This window comes from Hemicordylus capensis, chromosome 2, assembly GCF_027244095.1.
Source record: "Hemicordylus capensis ecotype Gifberg chromosome 2, rHemCap1.1.pri, whole genome shotgun sequence".
Classification (NCBI taxonomy): domain Eukaryota; kingdom Metazoa; phylum Chordata; class Lepidosauria; order Squamata; family Cordylidae; genus Hemicordylus; species Hemicordylus capensis.
Window position 1 is genome coordinate 24,916,302 of NC_069658.1, and position 23,739 is coordinate 24,940,040.

Below are 23,739 nucleotides of genomic sequence, written 5' to 3' on the forward strand. Positions count from 1 at the left end.
CCTGGACCTAATTTCCTAATTTCACCTAATTAGTAGGCTAGGCAAATAAGGGCTGAACTACATGGCCCCATGTATATTAATGATTTTTTTAAAAAATGACACATTTCCTATGCTCCTATTGTATTAGAGGAGAGCTGGTCTTGTGGTAGCAAGCATGACTTGTCCCCTTAGCTAAGCAGGGTCTGCCCTGGTTGCATATGAATGGGAGTCTTGATGTGTGAGCACTGCAAGATATTCCCTTCAGGGGATGGAGCCGCTCTGGGAAGAGCAGAAGGTTCCAAGTTCCCTCCCTGGCTTCTCCAAGATAGGGCTAAGAGAGATTCCTGCCTGCAACCTTGGAGAAGCCACTGCCAGTCTGTGAAGACAACACTGAGCTAGATAGACCATTGGTCTGACTCAGTATATGGCAGCTTCCTATGTTCCTATGTACAATGATAATTAGGAAGCATAAAGCGAAAATAAAAAGGAAAAAATAAGCACACTAACATCCTAAACAGTGTAGTGCTATTTATTTATATACAGTGGGTATTGAAAAGAATCACCCCCTTCGATAGACCTTAAATTCTAGTGCCCTTACATCCTGAAATGAAAACACAAAGAAAATTCCCTTCACCAGCTGTACTTATCCAATGCAACCTATAACATCCAACTGAAAAACATCACAATTACAGTCCAGAAAAAGTGTCCGAAATAAAAAACAAGAATTACTGAGATTGAAAAAGGATCACCCCCCCCCCAATGTCAATATTTTGTTGAACCACCTTTTGCTTTAATAACAGCCTTGAGTCTGTTGGGATACTTCTCTATCAACCTTGCACATCTAGACGGAGCAATATTTGCCCACTCCTCCATACAGAACTGTTCAAATTCGGTCACATTGGATGGTAGGAGTTGGTGGACTGCTATCCTCAAATCTCCCCACAGATTTTCTATGGGATTTAGGTCTGGGCTCTGACTAGGCCACATGAGGACGTTCACTTTTTCCCCCTTCAGCCACTGTGTGGTCAATTTTGCTGTGTGCTTCGGATCATTGTCATGTTGAAAAGTAAATCTTCTGCCTATCCTCAACTGTCTGGCAGAGGGTAGCAGGTTTTCTTCCAGAATCTGACGGTATTTTGCCCCATCCATTTTTCCTTCTACCCTAACGAGAGCCCCAGTCCCTGAGGCAGAGAAACACCCCCACAACAGGATGCTGCCACCTCCATGCTTCACTGTAGGTATGGTGTGTTGTGGAAAAAATGTGGCTTGTTCGGGAGGGTCGCAAGGAGAAAGCCACTTCTCAAGAAAGGCCACATTAAAGCTCATTTGAGCTTTGCCAGAAGGCACCTTGAAGATTCTGATGCCAAATGGAAAAAGGTCTTATGGTCAGATGAGACCAAGATTGAACTATTTGGCCTCAACACCAAACAGTACACCTGGCGTAAATCCAACGCAGCTCACCACCCACAACACACCATACCTACAGTGAAGCATGGAGGTGGCAGCATCCTGTTGTGGGGGTGTTTCTCTGCCTCAGGGACTGGGGCTCTTGTTAGAGTAGAAGGAAAAATGGATGGGGCAAAATGCCGTCAGATTCTGGAAGAAAACCTGCTACCCTCTGCCAGACAGTTGAGGATGGGCAGAAGATTCACCTTTCAACATGACAACGATCTGAAGCACACAGCAAAATTGACCACACAGTGGCTGAAGGGGAAAAAAGTGAACGACCTCATGTGGCCCAGTCAGAGCCCAGACCTAAATCCCATAGAAAATCTGTGGGGAGATTTGAAGATAGCAGTCCACCAACACCTACCATCCAATGTGACCGAACTTGAACAGTTCTGTATGGAGGAGTAGGCAAATATTGCTCCGTCTAGATGTGCAAGGTTGATAGAGAAGTATCCCAACAGACTCAAGGCTGTTATTAAAGCAAAAGGTGGTTCAACAAAATATTGACATTGGGGGGCGTGATCCTTTTTCAATCTCAGTAATTCTTGTTTTTTATTTCTGACACTTTTTCTGGACTGTAATTGTGATGTTTTTCAGTTGGATGTTATAGGTTGCATTGGATAAGTACAGCTGGTGAAGGGAATTTTCTTTGTGTTTTCATTTCAGGATGTAAGGGCACTAGAATTTAAGGTCTATCGAAGGGGGTGATTCTTTTCAATACCCACTGTAAACAGAATAATTTTAGCAGATTATGTATGGATCCCAATCTGCTCTTGTGCAACAGAAGTTATTTCCATTTGTGCAAGTGGGGCAATTTTCACCAGTGCTCCCTCTCTCCTATATCTTCCTGTTCCAGAGGCTTCACCCATCCCCATAAACAGATTTTCAGGAGGCATGGGGGACTGCTGTCTGGGGAGGGAGCATGTGCATAAATTTCACTTAACTGGTGCTCCTCAGGATCATACCTGATCCATTATAATAGAATCCAGATGCCTCCTCCTGCAAGGTGAATTTGCACTGAAAGGTGGGGGGGGAGATTATTTTTCCTATTGTTGCAACTCCCCCACCAGTTGCCTGCCAGTCAATCAATAATTTCACATTTGATTTCTTTGAGAATTTGAGGGTATATGCCATTTGGACAGTGACATGTTAATTTTTAATTTCTTAATTAGCCCTTGAGCTTACTCTCATCATTCCTATTAGATTTAGTTCTTTAGACAGCCTCCCCCCCAAAAAAGGCGTGGGTGTCTGTTCAACACCTTCCACAGTAAAGACCAATGTACATAATTAATTTAGCTTCTCCACAGTCTCCATATCCCTCTTCATAAATTCTTTCACAGTTTTGACGTCTAGCAGTCCAGCTGTCTTCCTGGCTGATTTCTGCTTCCAGTGTATTATATTGTCTTTATATTTTTAGCTATGTGCTCCTCAAATTCTTTTTTTCACTTGTCTTATCTTCAACTTACAATTGTCTGTCAGCTTGTCCTCCTTTTCCATTTTACTAATTTTGGCAATGCTTCAGATTGTTAAGAGAAATCTGTCTCCTTTTTATAACTTCTTTGACTCTGCTCATTAATCATGCTGGCATTTTCTAGGACTTTTCCGAATTAGGAACATAGGAAGCTGCCATATACTGAGTCAGACCATAGGTCCATCAGCTCAGTATTGTCTACATGGACTGGCAGCGGCTTCTTCAAGGTTCCAGACAGAAGTCTCTCTCAGCCTTATCTTGGAGATGCTGCCAGGGAGGGAACTTGGAACCTTCTGCTCTTCCCAGAGTGGCTCCATCCCCCGAGGGGAACGTCTTCCAGTGCTCACACATCAAGTCTCCCATTCATTTGTAACCAGGGCAGACCCTGCTTAGTTAAGGGAACAAGTCTTGCTTGCTACCACAAGACCAGCTCTCCTCTCGATTTGTGATATAAACTTTACCTGAGCATTTACTTACTCTAATGTTTTTGTTTTTTTTTTTAAACCTCCCAAGCATCTTGAAGATATTTGACCCTCCCTTTCAACTTCCTTTTAACAAGGTGATCACACTTCTGGAACCCCTTGATGGGGGATAGTAGTGATAGAACTGTGAGAGAGTAGAGAAAATTGTAGTGGGAAAGTGGCTGGCATACATAGCTGATGTTTCTCCTTGACCTGTTGCCCTCTCCTTAAACTGCTTTATAAGAAAGACCTGTTGAGATGTTAGTACATCGCTATACACACGCCAAATGCAATTTGGCCCGCAGACTTAGGTCTCTGGTCTGCTTGCTGCACACTTGGTTCAAACACTAGCGCCTCGGATCTTTCAAAACATTAAAAAAACATGTGTGATTGACTCACCCTTGGGGAGCTGAATGTAACTTTCAGGGCTCCATGCACTCATTCCACCATGTTCTGTCATATAGCGAACCTGAGCCACGTATTTCACTCCTGCATGCCGCGGAGACATTTTATATTCCCTTTGCTCTCCAACAAAATGCACCTGGGAAGGAGTAAAAAGACCACGGATGTTGTAAAAGGGTTTTTAAAGGATGGCATCCAAATGATGCCTTCACACTACTACGAATCTCTGAGTCTTGCACATGGCACTGTATTATCTCAGGCAAGCACCACCTGTGACCCAAGACAAAGGCAACCCATCAACCATGTCTTATGGCCTGTCATAAGATATGGCTGGTGGGTTGAGAACACATATTTATTTTATTTTATTTTATTTTATTTTAACACTTATATCCCACTTTCCTCCAAGGAGCTCAGAGGACATGGTTATTTTTACGTTCACATTGTTTTACAGACCCTGGCAGTAGTGTATTCCCAGATGTTGTTGACTACAACTTCTATCATCCCCAGCTGCAGTGGTCTTTAGCTGGGGATTATGGGAATTGTAGTCAACAACATCAGGAAATCCCTGTTACAGGGAACACTGCCTGGCAGGCATTAAAATCAGAAGGCTTATCATGGCTGATAAGACGTATGGCATGTTTAGTTTCGATCTGCACATTGTACAAGCTTTAAGAACAATGATGCAGCCAGCTTATCTCTAAAGGCCAAAACTAGATGTGATGTTTAACTCATCTTTGAATCCCACACTTGGGATGCTCCATGTCTGGCTTTCAATCAAATGCAGGGGGGTGGAGTCAATCCATATCAGGACCTTGGTGTGTGGGATTAATCTTTCGCCCTGCACTGTTTTCTCAATGGAGTTGCTAATGAAGTTGCTATTTGTATCAAATGACAGCACTGGAGCAATTTTCAGGAAAATGGTATGGCGGAGGTAGGTTATGCCCCCTCCCCTTGCACTGAAGTCTCAATTCAGATTTGAGACCCTGCAGTTGTTTTTGGTTGAAAACAAGACTTGGAGAATCCCACACATGGACGTATTAAATGATTGGGCCCAATCTAAGCAGTTCTCATGCACAGCCAGTGGTGGAATAATGGAGAGGCAGAGTAGGCATTTGCCTACGGCGGCAACATTTGAGGAGCAGCGAATTTTGCCCCTCCTCAAATTTTGCTGTCCCTCTCTGTAGGCAGAGGTGACTTCAGCAAGGGTGGAGTGGGCAAGGAGAAGAGCCAGTGTAGTGTAGTGGTTAGAGTGCTGGACTAGGACCGGGGAGACCCGAGTTCAAATTCCCATTCAGCCATGAAACTAGTTGGGTGACTCTGGGCCAGTCACTTCTCTCTCAGCCTAACCTACTTCACAGGGTTGTTGTGAAAGAGAAACTCAAGTATGTAGTACACCGCTCTGGGCTCCTTGGAGGAAGAGCGGGATATAAATGTTTTTTTTTAAAAAAGTCCCCCCACCTTTTACCTTAAAAGAAGAAGAGGCAAACCTTTTTTGTTTACGGTAAAAGGGCAGCAAAAGCCTTTTTGCCTATGGGCGGCTAAAAGTTTAATCCACCCCTGTGCACAGCCTAACCCAGGCTGGGCTTCCCTAGCTTGGGTTAGGGTGCACATGAGAACAGCCTCTTTGATGAATGAGCTCTATTCCTTCATGCTAACATGACAAATGTAGCCTCTGGAGCTCATCAGTCGTAAGAGTCCTCCCAAAGAAACTTTGTAACAAAAGGTACACAAGAAGGTGGCCTCTTTTTTCACAGCCTTTCCTGAGATAAACATATTAATCATAACTGCTTCAAGACCACTTCTTGTATTCCTTCCACAGTATTTGAGTCACTTCACTGAGCTGGCAGAAATGCTGGATGGATTTGCTTTCTTTGGTCCTTCTTAGAAACAGAATTCCATTCCATTCTGTATGACTCCACACTGAAAATCCACCTGATTTTAAAGGACTCGGATGACTCTAAAATCTTTTAGCCCACAGATGACAAGGAGGAAGCCCACAGCTTGAATATACATAGCTAACTTATACTGTGTCAGACCATTCATCCATCTAGCTTAATACTGCCTCTATCGTGGGTTCCTGATCTTAGGTTCCCAGATGTCATTGGACTATAACTCCTATCAGCTAAAAGGCCATTGTGACTGGGGATGATGGGAATTGTAGTCCAGCATCTGGGGACTCATACATAAACTGTGATTTACAACGTAGATTAAATTGGTCAAGGTGGGCTATGGAAAGTTAATCAACATCCTGAGGAGCAATGTGTAATAAGTCCAACCCAAACGACAGCTTCCTTGGCTGGCTTTCTGCAGACACAATGATGGAAGAGCAGTAAGCTGCCATTAAAGCCACTTAGAAGGACTGGCACTGGGGATCTGACTTGTGCTCAGCTGGGCTTAGCATGAGTTTTTCTCCACCATTTTAATTGCCTGTAGCCCCATGGTAAAGCAGGGAGCCAATCTGACTCTATGAGTGGCAAGAACACCCTCAAGAGCGATTGTATCAACAGCCCAGGTCATTTCTTCATCCCTGAGGTTAACCGGGGCCTCAGAAGAACCACTGTATTAGCGGGAAAACCCCCAAAGCCATCAGGAATCCTTGCGGATCCTTGAGCTTCTGCAGCCAGACCTTCCATATTGGTCTCCCACCCTGCAGATACTAGGAGTCCCAATAACCTTACTGGGAGGCTTTTCAGACAGCAGGCTTTATTGCAGGTTTTCCGCAAGGCTTTACTACACGAACAGGGCATAATGGATACTTTGACACAAAGAGAGGTTTGGGGGTTTGTTTGTTTTTTACCCTGGACATACAGTAAGTCAGGCTAGGTTCAAATTTGGAGGGGGAAACCCAAATTGTGTTTGAAATGCTTTCTGAAATATCGCACAAACTTTGGGGTAAATCTGGCTGATACGTGAATGTACACCCACCCTCCCAAAGTAAAGTTGCGGTAAAGTCACCATCTGAAAAACCTCCAGGACGTGATCTGACCAGGACAACAGAACAATATAAAACTTTTCCACTACTAAATCACCCATTCCCTGCCCAACCATAAGCACCAGGTTCAAGGTGTGCCCTAAAACATGAATGAGTATTATCCCTAAAGCCACATGGAAAACCAATGAGACCCGGTGCACTGCAGGAGCAGGTCTTCCAAGTCCTGTTTTACTAATGGTAGTCTTCTTGTTTTTCAGTGCCTCCTTTGTCCCAGAAGAACACACCAAATTTGAATGTCATGTTTTTGAAATTCTTATTAAAGGAAGAGCACCCAGTACAAAAGCATGCAACTCGTTTACCTCCCATTCGTCCCCTCCTGAAGGCTTTACTCTCAGTTCATAATTATGTTTTTGCCAGCTTGAAACCAGTGGAGGCGGTGACCATTTTGCCAACACATACATTATTCCATTCAATGGTTTGACTTCCAGAGATACATCTGTGGGAGGGTCTGGAATAACTGTATAAGTGAAAGTTCAGAAGTCAGTATTTTTATTTCTTCTGACCTTTTGAAGGTTATAGGAACTTAAGAACATAAGAACAACCCTGCTGGATGAGGCCCAAGGCCTATCTAGTCCAGCATCCTATTTCCCACCAGATGCCTCTGGGGAGCCAACAAGCAAGAGATGAGGGCATGCCCTCTCTCCTGCTGTTGATCCCTGCAACTGGTATTTAAAAGCATCGTGACTCTGAGGCTGGCCTATAGCCCTCAGACTAGTAGCCATTGATAGACCTGTCCTCCATGAATTTGTCTAAGTCCCTTTTAAAGCCATCCAAGCTAGTGGCCATCACCACATCCTGTGGCAGAGAATTCCAAAGATTAATTATGCGCTGTGTGAAAAAGTACTGTATTTATCCAAATCTAAGACAACAATTAATTTAAGATGACTCCCCGGGGGGGGGAGGCTAGATCTGTAGTTATTCAAAAGGAATAGGACCCTGAATTTAAGGTGATGCCCCATCTCCTCAAAAAAGAAAACCTTATACTGGACACACAAAAATTTCTTTAATTTTTTTAAATTTAATCACAAAATTAATTAAAAATTAATTATTTTTTAAAAAAATTACATATAGTAACTGTAATTAATTTATAATAAAGATATAAGTCTGATATAATAAAGATATAAGAAATACCCTCCCCTTTTCATGATTGCCCGTGCTTTCAGAAGCACCAGCACTTCTCAGGCTGCATCTCACTGTTTTACTGGGTGAACAGGGAGTTTATGTTCATAAATGCGTTTCTCCTTTTAAAATATATTTTTAAAGAGGTACTATAGATTCAGTGGATAAACTACCTTTGAGAGGCCTTCTAAAGAAAACCTCCACCATATACCCTCCTGGGGTTAGGGGACATGGCAGAGAATTCTGCATAGTCCAGTCCCTGGCCATAGGACTTGTAGAAATTTCAGAGTGGACAAGGTTTCTCACTGGGTCCTGTAAGGATATGCCTAAATGAAGGGGGGGGGGGATTGGGTAGACATCTGGCAATTGGTGCGAAGGTTTGCCATGATGCCATATTGATTTTGACCAACGTGTATTGAACAATACTGTGGTTTTAATGTTTTTTAAAAAATTTCCCATTAAGGCGACACCAAATAGAATGTGTTCATCAAATTCCTCATATCTTCAATCAATAGGAACTAATTTCATTCTTTTATTTGAATCTTTGGCCAAGTAATGTGATTTTCTGTACTGGAATTTTGACCAACACATATTGAAGCATACTACAGTTTTAATGTTGTTTTTTTAATTTTTCCCATTAAGGCACTACCAAATAGAATGTGTTCACTGAATTCCTCATAATATCTTCAATCAATAGGAACTAGTTTCATTCTTTTATTGGAATCTTTGGCCAAGTAATGCGATTTTCTATACTGGAATTAATTGAGTAAGTCAGGGTCGGGGACAAAAGTGTCTCTTTCAAATTCTGTTTATTAAAAGAAAAATTGGTACTCTGTATACTTTTAAAAAGTGTTAGAACAATTTTTTGATAAATTCTCAAAAATTATACTTAACTTTATATTTTAAAAATCTCAGTAACTTGCTACTGAAATTAACCCTCAGTTTCTTTACTGTTTTCACAACCTGCTCCACATTTACAAAAAGACACCCAGTTGAAGCCACGCTACTTCCTCACAGGATCACAGTTACAAGCAAAATCGGTACAAAAGCAGCTTCTTTAAAAGCTAACCCAGAAAAGTATCTGCAGCATTTTGGTCAACTTCTTCCACCAAGCACTCATTCATTTCAGCAGGCTGAAGAGTACCTGGTTCACTTTCTTAAACGAGGAATGAAGTTCACAACTTTTGATCAGCTAAGGTTTGAAATAATGACCCAAGGAAAAGCACCAAACCATGTACAAGTTCAACATTATATGAGCATCTAAGATGATCCTTTTACATGGTATACACATGTGCCTCAGTTCTCACTATGGCGTTCTCTTCAGTTCCAAAGGAGTATGGATGGGTCATGAGCAAAGAAGATTCTCCGATACCAGATCCCTGTACTAATGAACTTGCAGGTGATTTGCTCACAACTTGTGGATGTAAAGTGTGTTGGAGGACAGTGCCAACGCCGTAGACGTGGCTTCAACTGTGTGTCTTTTTGTAAATGTGGAGCAGGTTGTGAAAACAGTAAAGAAACTGAGGGTTAATTTCAGTGGCAAGTTACTGAGATTTTTTAAATATAAAGTTAAGCATAATTTTTGAGAATTTATCAAAAAATTGTTCTAACACTTTTTAAAAGTATACAGAGTACCAATTTTTCTATTAATAAACAGAATTTGAAAGAGATACTTTTGTCCCCGACCCTGACTTACTCAATTAATTCCAGTATAGAAAATCGCATTACTTGGCCAAAGATTCCAATAAAAGAAATCAACTAGTTCCTATTGATTGAAGATATTATGAGGAATTCAATGAACACATTCTATTTGGTATCGCCTTAATGGGAAAAACTAAAAAAACATTAAAACTGCAGTATGGTTCAATATGTGTTGGTCAAAATTCCAGTACAGAAAATCACATTACTTGGCCAAAGATTCAAATAAAAGAATGAAATTAGTTCCTATTGATTGAAGATATGAGGAATTCGATGAACACATTCTATTTGGTGTCGCCTTAATGGGAAAAATAATATAAAAAACATTAAAACCACAGTATGGTTCAATAGGCGTTGGTCAAAATCAATATGGCGTTGTGGCAAACCTTCACACCAATTTCCAGATGTCTACCCAATTCCCCCCCACCCTTCATTTAGGCATATCCTTACAGGACCCAGTGAGAAACCTTGTCCACTCTGAAATTTCTACAAGTCCTATGGCCAGGGACTGGACTAAGGAGAGAACAGAGCATGGGGAGGAGAGATCAGATCTAATTGTCTTTCTCTGGACAAAATAAAATGAAATCATCTTACTTGGAAAAGGTCCACCATCCTCTTTGTCTGTACAGGAGTGTCTGCTGTGGACAATGGGCACCCTACTTTGAGTTCTACCCCCAGATTCCCTAGTAATACCTGAGAAGCACAAGGGCTGCCCTCATGCTGGAGTCTCCAAGGGCAGAGGGAAGAGTGTGGAAGTGCCTCACCCCAGCACTGTCTCTCTTTTTTACACACACACACACACACACACACACACACACACACACACCCCTGGTGCGAATTCAGATTTCCCCCACCCCTCTGCAGCAAGCCACTTTTCTCCCCTCTAGATTCATCTTGCCCAACCAAGTCCTGCCTCTTGCCCATGGGGCACAGCCAGCTCCTCCATCCCCCTGACTGCTCACTGCATGCACACCCACTCCCTTCTGCCTGAACCCTCTCAGGCCCCAGACCATTGAGGCCAGCCAGAGAAAGGAGGAGGGGGAAGACTGAGAAGGAGAGGAAGGGTCGCTTGTTGTTGCTAGTTTACTTCTGAGTAAGCAGCTGCAGAGTCTGGTGAAAGTACAGGGGAGGGTGAGAACCCAAAGTGGGGTTTACTTTTGAATAAACACAGCCTGCAAAGCTTGGTGAAAGTGTGTTTTCTCCAAACTCTATAGCTCCTTCCTCAGAAGTAAACCTCAGTTGCTAGAAATAACAAGGGGCCCTTCCAACAAGTGAGAAGTAAAGCCCACTTAGAACTTCTTTTCAATGAACTGTCTCCGTGACAGTAATTTTAAAGATATGTTTACCTTTTTCTTTGTGGAAATCAATTGATTTGATAGCTTTTTAGTTTTGATCTGACCCTTTAAATCCAAGTCCCTCCACACGGCAACCTGATCTCCTCTTTGTTTATGCAGCAGTAAGTTCCAATGAATGCAATACTTACTCCTAAGTAAGTGTTGGAGAGGAACTTCCAGTGCATCTACCTTTTGCACCAACTGTCCTAATGTCCACTAGGGACATTGGGAGTAGAGTCAGTGAATAAGGGTCTCCCTATCTGTCCCTACTCTATGACCCCTGAACTGACTCTGCAGCACTTCCTGTGCTGAGTCACAATCCTTCCTTTCCTCCTAGAGAGCAGATGGAAACATCTCTCTCTCTCCTTACCTGTTATGTAGTCCTTTAGATTAGATATAGGTCTTTCCTATCTAAGTGTATTTAACCAATAAATATTTAGTGTTTAGTCATACAAGGATCTCCATGTGTTTTCTCTAAATAGCTGCAATATCCAAACCATCCTCTGCTACCTACTCTGTAACTGGAGTGTGTGTTCATTCCTTAGTGCTCTGCTGTTTTGCCTATTGTGGGTAAAATTCAACAACCTCTAACAGTAAGTGTGCCTATGAGCCTCTCCCAATTTCCTCCTCTACCACAGTATGTCAAGGAGGCACAGTCTTTCTCCCTCTGGGGCAGCTAACAGTCCCCCGAGAAGAGCACATGCTCAGGCAGGGGGAAGAGGCTTTCGGGCATGTGTGCACACTCTCCAGGACAAAGGGGTGTGGCAAGGAGGAGACCTGGCTTTGAGGGGCTACAGCTGCTGCCTCTCAGAGCAATTCGTGCATGGCTCCTGTTCTCTTGATCACAGCTGGCTGCCCCAGCAGGGATTCCTGATATGCACATTTAAGGTGACTCCCCACATTCTAAATGTTGGACGTGAAGGACTCTGCACTGCCTCAATGACAGAGGGAGACAGATTAGTGAGTCAGAGGGCTAGAGGGGTCAAGACATTGGTCATCCCTTCTCTCTACTGCTCTGACACTATACCTTTGAGATGTACTGTATATTGCTATGCTCAGGGACTTCCTTCCCTCTATCACACATGCTCGCCGCCTCTCTCTCTGCACCATGTGTGCAGAGATGCATGCAACATCTCTCTGCATCCAGCTAGCTAGATAAATTAGAGACTCTATCTCTCCACTTTCCTATCTAGAATGGAATTCTCCAATAAAGACTCCTTATATTGATTAGAAACTATGAACTGGCTCCAAGTTTCTTTTGCTCTCAGCAAACACACATGCCTGGGCAGACTCCGCTGTGTTTTGCCTCTGTGCACTCTGCTGTAATAGAAGGGTATCTCTTACCAGAGAGAATTCCCAACACTAAATACAAAAATCTCATCCTGGTTTCGGGTAAATATGATACTTCCTTTTGTTGGTCCTGAAATTCCGGGCCTTCGGTTTCATGAGATGACCCCCAGTTCTAGTGTTGTGAGAGAGGGAGAAAAATGCCCCTCTGTCCACTCTTTCTACTCCAGAATTTTAGAAACCTCTACCATGTCTCCCTGTAGTCGCCTCTTTTCCAGACTAAAAAGCCCCGGATTCTGTAGCCTATATGTGAAGGTCTATATGTGAAATAATAGAACGAAAACAAAAGATACAGGACGATATAAAGAGCTGTTGTGTGATGAGCAAGACCAGTGACCTATCTTGCCATGCACTGTCTGACTTGACTGGCGGTGGCCTTTCAGGATGATGTTCCCAGGGCCAGCCCATGCACTAGGTGGACCTAGGCAGTTGCCTAGGGTCCCAAATCCTGGGGGGTGGTGCAGGTGCCACCATAGCCTCCTTCTGCAGTAAATAGCCACAGCAGCTCCCAGGAAGGAAGCAGATTATACTTTTGAAATTTGTAAAATGTCCAGCTGCTCCCACCTCACCCCACTGCCCTGCTCTGTGTGGAGTCTAGCCAGCTGAATGGCAGAGCTAAGGCATGGGCGGAGTCATCGGGAGCTTGGACGTGGCATGGGGTGTGGCAGTGTCAAGACATTTTACAAATGTTTAAGGATACAAGCTGCTTCCTCACTGTCCCTTGCCCTAGCCAGTGCCAGGTGCTGCGTATGACTTTTGCGCTCCCTGATTCAGTTAAAATTATATTCTGTACTGTACAGAATATAATTTTAACAGAATTGGAGGGGCAGGGTGTCAAAGTCATACTTCGTGTAGAGCACCAAAAACCCTAGGGAAAGCCCTGGATGTCTCCCCATCCCTGATCCCTTAGAGTATTTTTAGCAGGAGATGCTGAGGACTGGACCTGAGTCCTTAATAAGCATCACACAAACACTGACACTCAGCTATGGCTCTCTCGCTCTCTCTCTCAGTAAATCATCTGGGTTCAATAATCTTCTTAGATTATCTTTTCTGATTTTAAACCTGACGGGTTTGATTATTAGTTCACTACAGTATTGGTGTTTCTCCATGTGCCTCTGGCTTTTGAAGTTTTGGAATTGACAATGCTTGAAAAAGTTTTAATGCTGAAATGTCTGTCATCACCTCCTCTAGGTATTTTGTGGGTAGGATGTAAGACGGTGTTTCCCTTTGGATTTCTGCTCTTACCTAAGGAAGCTGTGTCCACATAATAAAGGTCAGAGATGTTACTTCCCATGCTGTTGGTAGCCTTTACTGTAATGTTATATTTTTTCCAAAGACTGGTGAGATTTTTGTCAAAATGACAGGAATTGGGGCCTGCAGTTACATAGTCTGGACATTCATAAGTCTGTTCTTTTCTGAAATAAAACCATATTAAAATCTTAGTTAAAAGTGACATGTCCACACTTACCAAAACAAAATAACCATATACTTTATGCTGATCAACTGTTTAACAACCCCAGCATTGTAAGCTCATAACACAAAAGTAAATCCCACTGGCCAGCATCCAGATTAATGCTGCACATGTACAGCCAAAAGAAGCATGTGTGCAGCAGAAAACCCTTTCCCCCAAAGCACTCTGTGCAACACACAAATATGTTCCTGAGAGTTGTGCACCCCCTCAGGGACATGTCTGTGTGTTGTACAAAGTGTCTATGAAGGAAGGTGAGATTGGTGAAAATTGCCGCCTCTGCACGAAAGCACCCATGTTTCAGAAGCACGAACACTTCCTTTGGATGCACATGCGAAGGGTTAATCAGAAGACTGGCCACTGAAAGCTACAGGGATGAATTCCATAAGAACATACAAAGAGCCCCGTTGGATCACACTAGATTGATCCAACAGATCAGTCACTAGATTGATCCCACCAGATTGATCCAGCATTTGGCTTTTAATAGTAGCCAGCCAGATGCACTGAGGAAGCCAAAGAAAAAATATGAAAGCAACAGCCTCCTCCAGCAATTGGTACTTAATGGCATGCTGCCTCTGAACATGGAGGCTCTACTTAGCTACAATGGCTAACAGCATCGACAGAGCTCTCCTCAATGAAGTCGTCTAATCCCCTTTCATAGCAAATCATCACTGCTGCATCTTGTGGTACAGAGGTCCTCCCCCCATCTAAATGGTTCAGATGTGAGTATCTCTTCATCACCTTATGAAGCCCAATGCATAGAATTCATTCAGTTTCTCTGCTATCTCCCTATCCATTTTTAGCAATCCTTTCACCGCTTTGTGGTCTACCAATCCAACCACCTCCCTGGCTGATTTCCTGCTTCTGATGCTTTTAAAGAAACTGCATTTATATTATTAGCATTATACTATTCCAAATACAAGCCACCTAATGGCGCAGTGGGGAAGTAACTTGCCTAGGGAGCAAGACGTTGCTGGTTCGAATCCCTGCTGGTATGTTTCCCAAATTATTTGGGAAATTGTGTTTCCCAAATTATGGGAAACACCTATATTGGGCAGCAGTGATATAGGAAGATGTTGAAAGGCATAATTTCACACTGCACTGGAGATGGCAATGGTAACCCCCCCCCTGTATTCTACCAAAGAAAGGAACATTGGGTCCTACCTTGTGAAGGGTCCTTTTCCCCTAGTCTGGAGATCATCACAGAGGGATCAAGTACTGAGCATGCTCAAGACAAGACCGGAAATTTCAAATTGTAGATCCTCCCACCATCCGATGCCGTCCCCAGTTCCAGGACTGATGCGAAAGGCATCGAGGATCTGAAAGGTGCTCTGCTAAAGAAAACAACTAGAAACAGGGAAAAGAAGGAGGAAAATATAAACTGTGCGGACTAAGGCAGGGAGAGCCTAGGAGAGAAACAGGGAGGCAGGACAGATGAGAAAGGAAACTGACCCCTAGAGATCTGCCACCACCCAGAAACGAACTGGCCCTCGAGATACGACCGGGGTGAACATCTGGGTGGGCCTGATGATCTCCAGACCAGGGAAAAAGGACCCTTCACAAGGTAGGACCCAATGTTCCTCCCCCCCCCGTCTGGAGATCATCATAGAGGGACGTGCCCAAGCCCAATCCAGAAGGAATTACAGAAGGGAGGGGAGATGTTCAAACCACCTCTTGCAGGACCTGATGACCGAAGGCTGCCTGAGACTCGAGAAAGGAAGGAATCTTATAATGGCGAATAAAGGGAGAAACCGAAATCCAGGTCACCGCCCTACAAATGTCCGCCAAGGGCGCCTGGCAGGAGAAGGCTGTGGAAACCGCCGCGCTGCGGGTAGAGTGGGCCGTAATCAGGGTGGATAAAAATCAATGATTTTTAAAAAAAAATAAAAAAAAATCGGATTTTTTAAAATTTAAATCGGATTTTTTTGATTTAAATCGGATTTTTTTAAATAAAATGCTTTTTGAGGAAAATATATTACCATCCAAAGGTTATTCCATCATGAAATAAAGATTAGTTTTTTAATTATGTAGAATAAGGCTGTATATGTTTAATTTTTTTGGTAAATAAATTCCATTAATCCATTCACAATGTCATGCTCTTCCAGAGGTTTTTGTAAGATTATTGGGCAGTTTCTCTGCCTACAAGATATTATCACAGATGCTTGGTTTACTTTTGCAGTTCTCAAAACTGAATTTGACTCAGCAGAGATCACATGCCTCTTCTTCACAGCAAAAATGTTATGACATGAACAGAGTTGAGAAAAAGACCTTAATCCTATTGTTCTACAAACCTATGAATACAGAATAACCCCTTCAGTGCTAAGTTTCAAGAAGTTCAGTGAAATAGAATAGAAACAATATTTTTCTGATTGTTTGGAGTGGAATAGATCTGCACAAGAAGAAAGTGAAACTAAGTGTGAGGAGGGAGGGGCAAGCAGACAAGCAGTACAAAATGAAAGTGAAACTTTCTGAGCACAATACTGCATAGCCACAGACAGACAAGTCTTTGGATCTTTTTGTGTGTGTGACCTGAGGTTTATCACATTCTTTCCTTGGAGGAAAAAACCTATAATGGCAGCAGGCCGTAAAAGAGACCCAGATTGGCAATATTTTAATGAAGTTCCTTTACCTATCGGTAAGGCAGGCATGCGTGCAAAATGCAAACACTGCAACAAAGAAATGCAAGGCCTGGTGGCCCGAATGAGGCAACATCATGAGAAGTGCTGTGATGAAGATGACCAAAGAAACACATTTGAACAGGCAGGATCTTCAGGTTGGTAAACATTTTTATTGAATCATATAATATTTCTAAAGACTGCCTTGAACTGTCATGTTTGAGCAAAATTATATTTCTTATTATTACTGCATGTTACTGTCATTTGGTACAGTTATGAAGAAAAGCAAATATTCCTTTTGGGGCAGTGCTGTGTACAATAAGCAGAAATTGTATAAACAATAAAATAACAGCATTGACTTTTTTGTTTAGGGGAATTCATGGATTCTGGAAACTATCCACCTTCAAGATCACCATCCTCCTGTTCTACAGTTTCAGAGTTATCCATCCAGGATAGTGCTTCATTAGCATCATCATCAGACACCCACAGCCACATATCACTATCACCTAAAAGAAAGAAAAAATCCTTCCCTCCTGGAACCACCATAGATAAGTTTGTGATAAAAACTAGCAGATTAGAAAAAGAGTTAATTGATGAAAAAATTGCCCAGTTTGTTTATGCAACGAACTCTTCTTTCCGTCTGACTGAGAACCCACATTTCATTAATATGGTTCAGTCACTGAGACCAGGATACAGTCCACCCAGCAGAGCAGATGTTGCAGGGAAACTGCTGGATAAAGTGTATGACAGAGAAATGGAGCAATGTGCAACAGCTCTGGAGGGTAGAATTGTTAACCTAAGTATTGATGGGTGGAGTAATGTCCACAATGATCCTATTGTATGTGCTTGTATAACAACAGAAGAAGGGAAAGTCTTCCTTGCACAAACAATTGATACGTCAGGAAATGCACACACAGCAGAATACTTACAAGAAGTGGCAGTAAAAGCTATAATAACATGTGAACAAAAATTCAAATGTCTAGTATGCAGTTTGGTCACAGACAATGCTGCAAATGTATCCAAGATGAGAAGAAATTTAGAAGAGCAGGAAGGGAATACAAAGCTAATAACATATGGTTGCAGTGCTCATTTGCTGCACCTCTTAGCCAAAGACTTAAGTGATCCAGAAATAAAGACTAATGTTGTTGAAATTGCTAAATACTTCCATAACAATCACTTTGCTGCTGCAGCTCTGAAAAGGATGGGTGGAACCAAGCTAACGCTCCCACAAGATGTTAGATGGAACTCTGTGGTGGACTGTTTTGAGCAGTATATCAAGAACTGGCCTATTCTGATGACAGTTTGTGAACAAAATGGAGATAAAATAGATGACACTGTCACGGCCAAAATCCTCAACATTGGGCTTAAGAGAAATGTTGAACATATGCTGAGCATCCTGAAACCCATCTCTGAATCTTTAAACAAAATACAGAAAAATAGCTGTTTTATTGCTGATGCTGTTGAAATTTGGAAGGAACTGAGTGAACACTTAAAAACAGAACTACACATGGACAGAATTAAATTACAAGCATTAAAAAAACGAATGGGACAAGTACTGTCTCCAGCTCATTTTTTGGCAAATATTGTCAATATCCAGTACCGGGGTCAAAACTTAAGTGCTGAGGAAGAGGAGTTAGCTATGACATGGGTATCCAGCAATCATCCATCTGTAATGCCAACTATAATAAACTTCAAAGCTAAGGGGGAACCATTCAAGAAATATATGTTTGCTGAAGATATTTTAAAGAAAGTCACACCAGTGAACTGGTGGAAGTCACTTAAGCACTTGGATTTAGAGACTGTTCAAGTAATGATTTCACTTTTAACAGCAGTAGCTTCTTCTGCAGGCATTGAAAGAATATTCTCTTCCTTTGGACTCATTCATTCTAAATTGAGAAATCGTTTGGAGCCCGATAAAGCAGGAAAGCTTGTTTTTCTTTTCCAGATTATGAACAAAGAAGAAGATGAAGATAACGAGTGAGCTACAGAGGACAGTATTTAAGTTTTTCATGTGTAGGCTGGGCTGACAGTCTAAGTTTCTTAAAATATATATATTTTGTTTAGCCAAATTAGTTAACAAACACGGATGTTTGTTTAAGCAAATAACATATGCTGTAATGTTATTGTTTCAGTTGAATAAATCTATTTAAATTGTTATTATTAAGGTAATGATTATTTTTCTCCTTCCTAAGTACAACAGAAAAGTTGTCCAAATATGAATGATTAACCTATTAAACTGGGGATAAAAAAACTAATATGAAAAGTTGTTATTCTAAAAATCTTCATCTACTTGCATATTAAAGTTATACCAGCAAGAATTAGTCTTTATGTAGAAAACTATGTTTTAAATCAAGCCTTACTGACTAGTGATTTAAATCGTGATTTAAATCATGAATTAAATCAGTTTGATTTAAATCAAATCCACCCTGGCCGTAATACCCTGAGGGGGATTCAATCCAATACTTTCATAAGCCAACTTGATGCAAGCTTGTATCCACGCAGCTAGGGAAGACTTAGAAGGTTGGCGTCCTAAGTTATGTGATGAGGAGGAGACGAAAAGCGCATCCGACTGCCTGATGTCCTTGGTCCTCCAGATGTAAAACCGTAGGGCCCACCTAACGTCCAGTTTGTGCCAACGAAGCTCAGTGGGATGGGAAGGATTCGGGCAGAAGGAAGGGAGGACTACTTCCTGGGAACAATGAAAGATAGAGTTGACTTTGGGTAAGAATGTAGGATCCAAAGTAAGCTTAACCTCGTCCAGGAGAAACACGCACAGTTCCTTGCGTGCCGACAGGGCTCCTAGTTCGGAGATCCTGCGAGCCGAAGTGATAGCCACGAGGAAAAAAGTCTTGTAGGACAAAAGTTTCAAGGAAATTGATCCCAGCGGTTCGAACGGAGGAGCAGTCAAGGCGTTCAGCACCTTGTTAAGGTTCCATGTCGGAAAGCGAGGAACCGCGGGTGGGGCCAGGTTCGGTGCCCCCTTAAGGAAACGGGAAATGTGCGGATGTAGAGATTGGGTGCCGGGGTCTGATATCTTTAAAACCGACCCCAAAGCAGAAACCTGTCTTCGTAAGGTGGAAGGTTTGAGACGGAGTGCCAACCCTGCCTGAAGGAAGTCCAAGACTCCCAGTACTCCTGCTGAGAGGGGGTCGAGACGTCTACTGAGAGCCCATCTGGAGCCCAGGAAGCCTGGTAAATGCGTTGAGTAGACGGGCGACGGGAGGCCAGAATGGTAGACATAACCGGTGTGGAATAACCTGCATCTTTCAAGTTGTTGCGCTCAATCTCCACGCGCAGAGTTGAAGCCACCCCAGGTCTGGGTGATGGAGGGGTCCTTGACGTAGCAGGTCGTGGTGAATAGGAAGCCGCCACGGGGGGGCTGAGCTTAGGTTGACCAGATCCGCGAACCATGCCCTTCGGGGCCAGTGAGGGGCGATCAATATGACTTCTGCCTTTTCCAAGCGAATCTTTCTGATCACCTGGCCCAGTATTGGCGTGGGAGGAAAGGTGTAGAGGAGAGCCCTTGGCCAGGGAATTGCGAGGGCATCTGTGCCTAGAGCGGACGGGGTGAGAAACCGCGTGAAGAACTTGGGAAGTTGAGCGTTGATTTGAGAGGCAAAAAGATCTATCAGAGGAATGCCGAAACGCTGTGTGATCTGAAGGAACACCCGGGGATGAAGGCTCCATTCCGACGGGTCGACGGACTGACGGCTCAGCCAGTCTGCTAGGGTGTTGTCCACCCCGCTCAGGTGTTCCACTTGAATGGATGGAATATTCCTCTCCGCCCACTTGAACAGGAGGTCCACTTCCCGCATTAGTCCCTTAGACCGAGTACCCCCTTGACGGTTTATGTGAGCCTTTGTTGTGGTGTTGTCTGTCCTGAGAAGGATATGCATCCCCCGAATTGAGTCCTGGAAGGCCAGAAGGGCGAGCCTGGCGGCTCAGAGCTCCAGGCGATTGATGCTCCACTTCTTTTCTTCCTTGGACCAAAGGCCCTGTGCAGGAAGGCCGAGACATATGGCCCCCCCCAGCCGGACTGGCTGGCGTCCGTGGTAATCACTGCCCTGTTCTGCTCTATGAAAAAGAGGCCTTCCTTCAGGGCACGAGAGGTCCACCAGAGGAAGGAGCGGCGAACCTTGTTTGTCAGCATCACTGGAACATGAGAGCCAGATGAGATGTGATCCTGATAAGGAAGAAGTAGCCATTGAAGGGGTCTGGAATGCCATCGGGCCCAAGGCACGCATTCCATGGCTGCCATAATCATGCCCAGGATCTGGGCCAGTAACATTGCGTCCGCCGATTCCGTGTGAAGGAGGGGCAAGAGAATGGAGACCAATTTGAGCTGCCTGTCATCTGGCAGGGTTACCAGAGCCGGAACAGTGTGGAACACCACTCTCAGATGTTGGAGCGATTGTGTCGGGTGTAGATGGCTTTTGTCCCGATTCACAACGAATCCGTGGTCCCTGAGGCAGTCCAACGTGGACAGGAGGTGGAGGGAGGCCATATTGAACGAAGGGGCTCTCAGAAGCAAGTCATCCAGGTACAGATGGATCCGGATCCCCTGGAGGTGCAGGTGGGCAGTCATTGCCGCCATGATTTTGGTGAACACCCGCAGGGCCGTGGATAGGCCGAATGGGAGAGCACAGTACTGGAAATGGCAGTCGTTGTAGAAGAAGCGGAGGTACCTTCTGTGTGTCGGATGTATCGGGATGTGAAGGTACACCTCGGTGAGGTCGATGGAGGCTAAGAACTCGTTGGGAAGGACGGACTGCTTGATAGAGTAGATGGATTCCATCCTGAACTTCTGCTTCTTTACAAAACGGTTGAGGCGCCGTAGGTTCAATACTGCCCTGTGTGACCCATCTTTCTTGGGGACCAAGAAGAGAAGTGAGTAAACGCTGGAACATTCTTCTGTGTAGGGAACCGGTTTGATTGCCTCTATCTCCAGAAGATGTTGAATCGCTTCTAGCATCAGACGACGTTTTTCTGGTCGGCGGGAGCAAGGAGTAGCGAAGAAGGAGTCTGGAGGACGAGAGGAGAAGTGAATGCGGTAGCCCTCAGTCACCGTGTCTACGACCCATTGGTCCTGCGCCGTGGATTGCCAGGTGAGGGTGAAATGTTGGAGCCTGCCCCCAATGGCCATGCAGTCATTGTCTTTTGCCAAACTGGGCAGGAGGATTGGGGTTCCTACTGCCCTGCTGTCTGAAGTTTCCCCTACCCCTGGGTCTCCACTGGGATCTGTAATAGGTCCTGAAGGAGGATTGTCTATTGTCTGCTGAGCGAAAGGAAGATTGGGGATGGGATTGCCTGAAATTGCGAAAGGAATAATTTTGACTGCGTGGGGGTCTTCGAAAATCCTTCTTGCCAGAAGGCATAATCTTTTTCTTATCTTTGGAGTCTACCAAGACTGCCTCGAGTGGGGGACCAAAGAAGTTGGACCCTTCTGGCAAGAAGGGACCGAAGCCTTGGCCAGCTTATTAAGGCCCTGATGTAACTGAGTGTTACCTGGAGGAACCAGAGCTGCAAGCTGCTTAGTCCAGAGAATGGAGGCGCGGACAAAAATTGAATTCGCTGTAGCCACCTTAATAACCGTGGCTGCCGCCTCATGTGCCTTTTTAAAAAGGGAATCATTCTTTTTGTCTTCAGTAGACTTGAGTTGTTCCTGGCCCTCCACGTTCAGCAAGGAGCCGGAAACCATATGTACTACAGGGGGGTCCACCTTAGGGGTGGCCAATAGAGATGAAACCTCAGAAGAGAGGCTATAGTGTTTTTTGGGTAGAGTTCCTATAGGTCTGCAGGAGGCAGGATTTTGCCATTCAGCCAACATAACCTGTTTAAAGAGGGTAGGGAAAGGCATGGAGACCGAGGCCCCTGAGGAGGATGGAAAAACCTCCTGGTCGAATTCAGAGGGGGGAACCACATCAGCAGATGAAACATCCTTAATAGCCCGCTTAGCCTTAGATAGAATAACTTCGAAATCTTGAGATGAGAAAAGGCGGGTTGAAACGGAGGGAGCAGGGGTGGCTTCCTTCTCCGATAATTCACCCTCCTCCTTATCTGGGTCCTCACTGGGAATGGGTGGCTCAGCATCAGAATTTGGTTGTGGTGGGCGGGGGGGAAGGAAGGGAGGATAGGGTTAGGTACGAGAGGTAGGATAGGAACCCCACTAGGGCCAGGAAGGGGCCCCGGTTCTGCAGGGGCAGGTCTATCCCCATCCCTCCGAACGATTTTAGGGGGAGGGGGGGCAGATCCGAAGCGGAGGAGGAGGAAGAAAAAGAAGCGCGCCGGCGCCTCACGCGCCTATTGGCGGTTTGGGCGTGAAGCGGCCCCGTTTGGGGGGTGGAATGGCCTCCCTGCGCGGGCTCGATGCCGGGGATGAGGAGGAAAGGCGGCCATGTGTTCTACCAACCAGGCCGACCAGGCCTGCATGCCGTGCAACTGGCGCCGCTGGAGCCTAAGTGACCCCACCAGATGGCAATGGAGGCTGGCCGGGTATAAGAGGAAGGCACTCCGAGAGGAAAAAGGCCTTCAGCCATCCAGCCACGTCTGGGGGAAGCCATGGAACGGGGGCCCCTGGAGTACCTGAACTTCCCGTCGTCGGGATTGGGCCCGGGAGATCCGGCGCGGTGTCCCCTTGAGCCACTACTGTGGGGCGGCTGGTCGCTGCATCGGCCAGCATGGCCATCGGAAGGGGCGGAACAGTTGAATCGCCGCCGGGCGGTATCGCGGAGGAGGTGCTGGGGGAAATAGAATCACCTGCGTCTCCCTTTCCCCGTTTGCCTTTTTGCTCCTTGGAGCGGCGGGAGCGTTTGCAAACCGCCTGAAGCAGCAGCCGTTCACTGAGCCGAACCGACTCTGAGAGCTTCTTAGCTTTTTTTGGCTTATGGGCAGCTTCCTTGCCGTCTTTGTTCGTCTTCCTCTTGGCTTTGCAAGGGGAGGGAGGCTGGGGGGGAGGGGCCACCACCGAAGCGGGGTAGGCCATCCCCGAGGCAGCTGTAGTGCCCAAAGCGGGCATATCAAGTCCCGTTGGTTGTTCCGGGGCTAAGGTGCCCTCAGATAGGGAACCTTGCAGCAGCTCCTCCGCATGTGCTACCTCCATAAAGCCTACTATCGTACCACCAAACAAAGGAAGAAACAGTAAAAACAAAAGTAAAAGCCAATAAGCCGAATTATACAAAAGAAAAAAAATAATTTGGTTATATTTAGAGAAGTATTCCAAAGCTAAGGCAGTCTCCTTCCCACCTTGCACACCAGAGAAGTTAAATGGAAAAGGAAAACAGGTAAGTTGAGCAGAGCACTTTCCTATACGACCAAGCCTTGAGCAGACAAGACCGGAACTGGGGACGGCATCGGATGGTGGGAGGATCTACAATTTGGAATTTCCGGTCTTGTCTTGAGCATGCT

General features: G+C 44.6%; 1 protein-coding gene across 14 annotated transcripts in view; it reads right to left on the minus strand.

Moving 5' to 3' along the window:
* Nucleotides 1–23,739, minus strand: part of PRLR (prolactin receptor) — a 240,297-nt gene that overhangs the window by 30,847 nt on the left and 185,711 nt on the right. For all 14 annotated transcript variants that reach the window (XM_053292106.1, XM_053292102.1, XM_053292098.1 and 11 more), the window contains 3 exons: nucleotides 13,498–13,667; nucleotides 7,054–7,211; nucleotides 3,760–3,901 (listed from right to left, as the gene is read on the minus strand). In XM_053292106.1, the coding sequence (XP_053148081.1) occupies nucleotides 3,760–3,901; nucleotides 7,054–7,211; nucleotides 13,498–13,667 (470 nt within the window). The remainder of the gene's footprint in view (nucleotides 1–3,759; nucleotides 3,902–7,053; nucleotides 7,212–13,497; nucleotides 13,668–23,739) is intronic.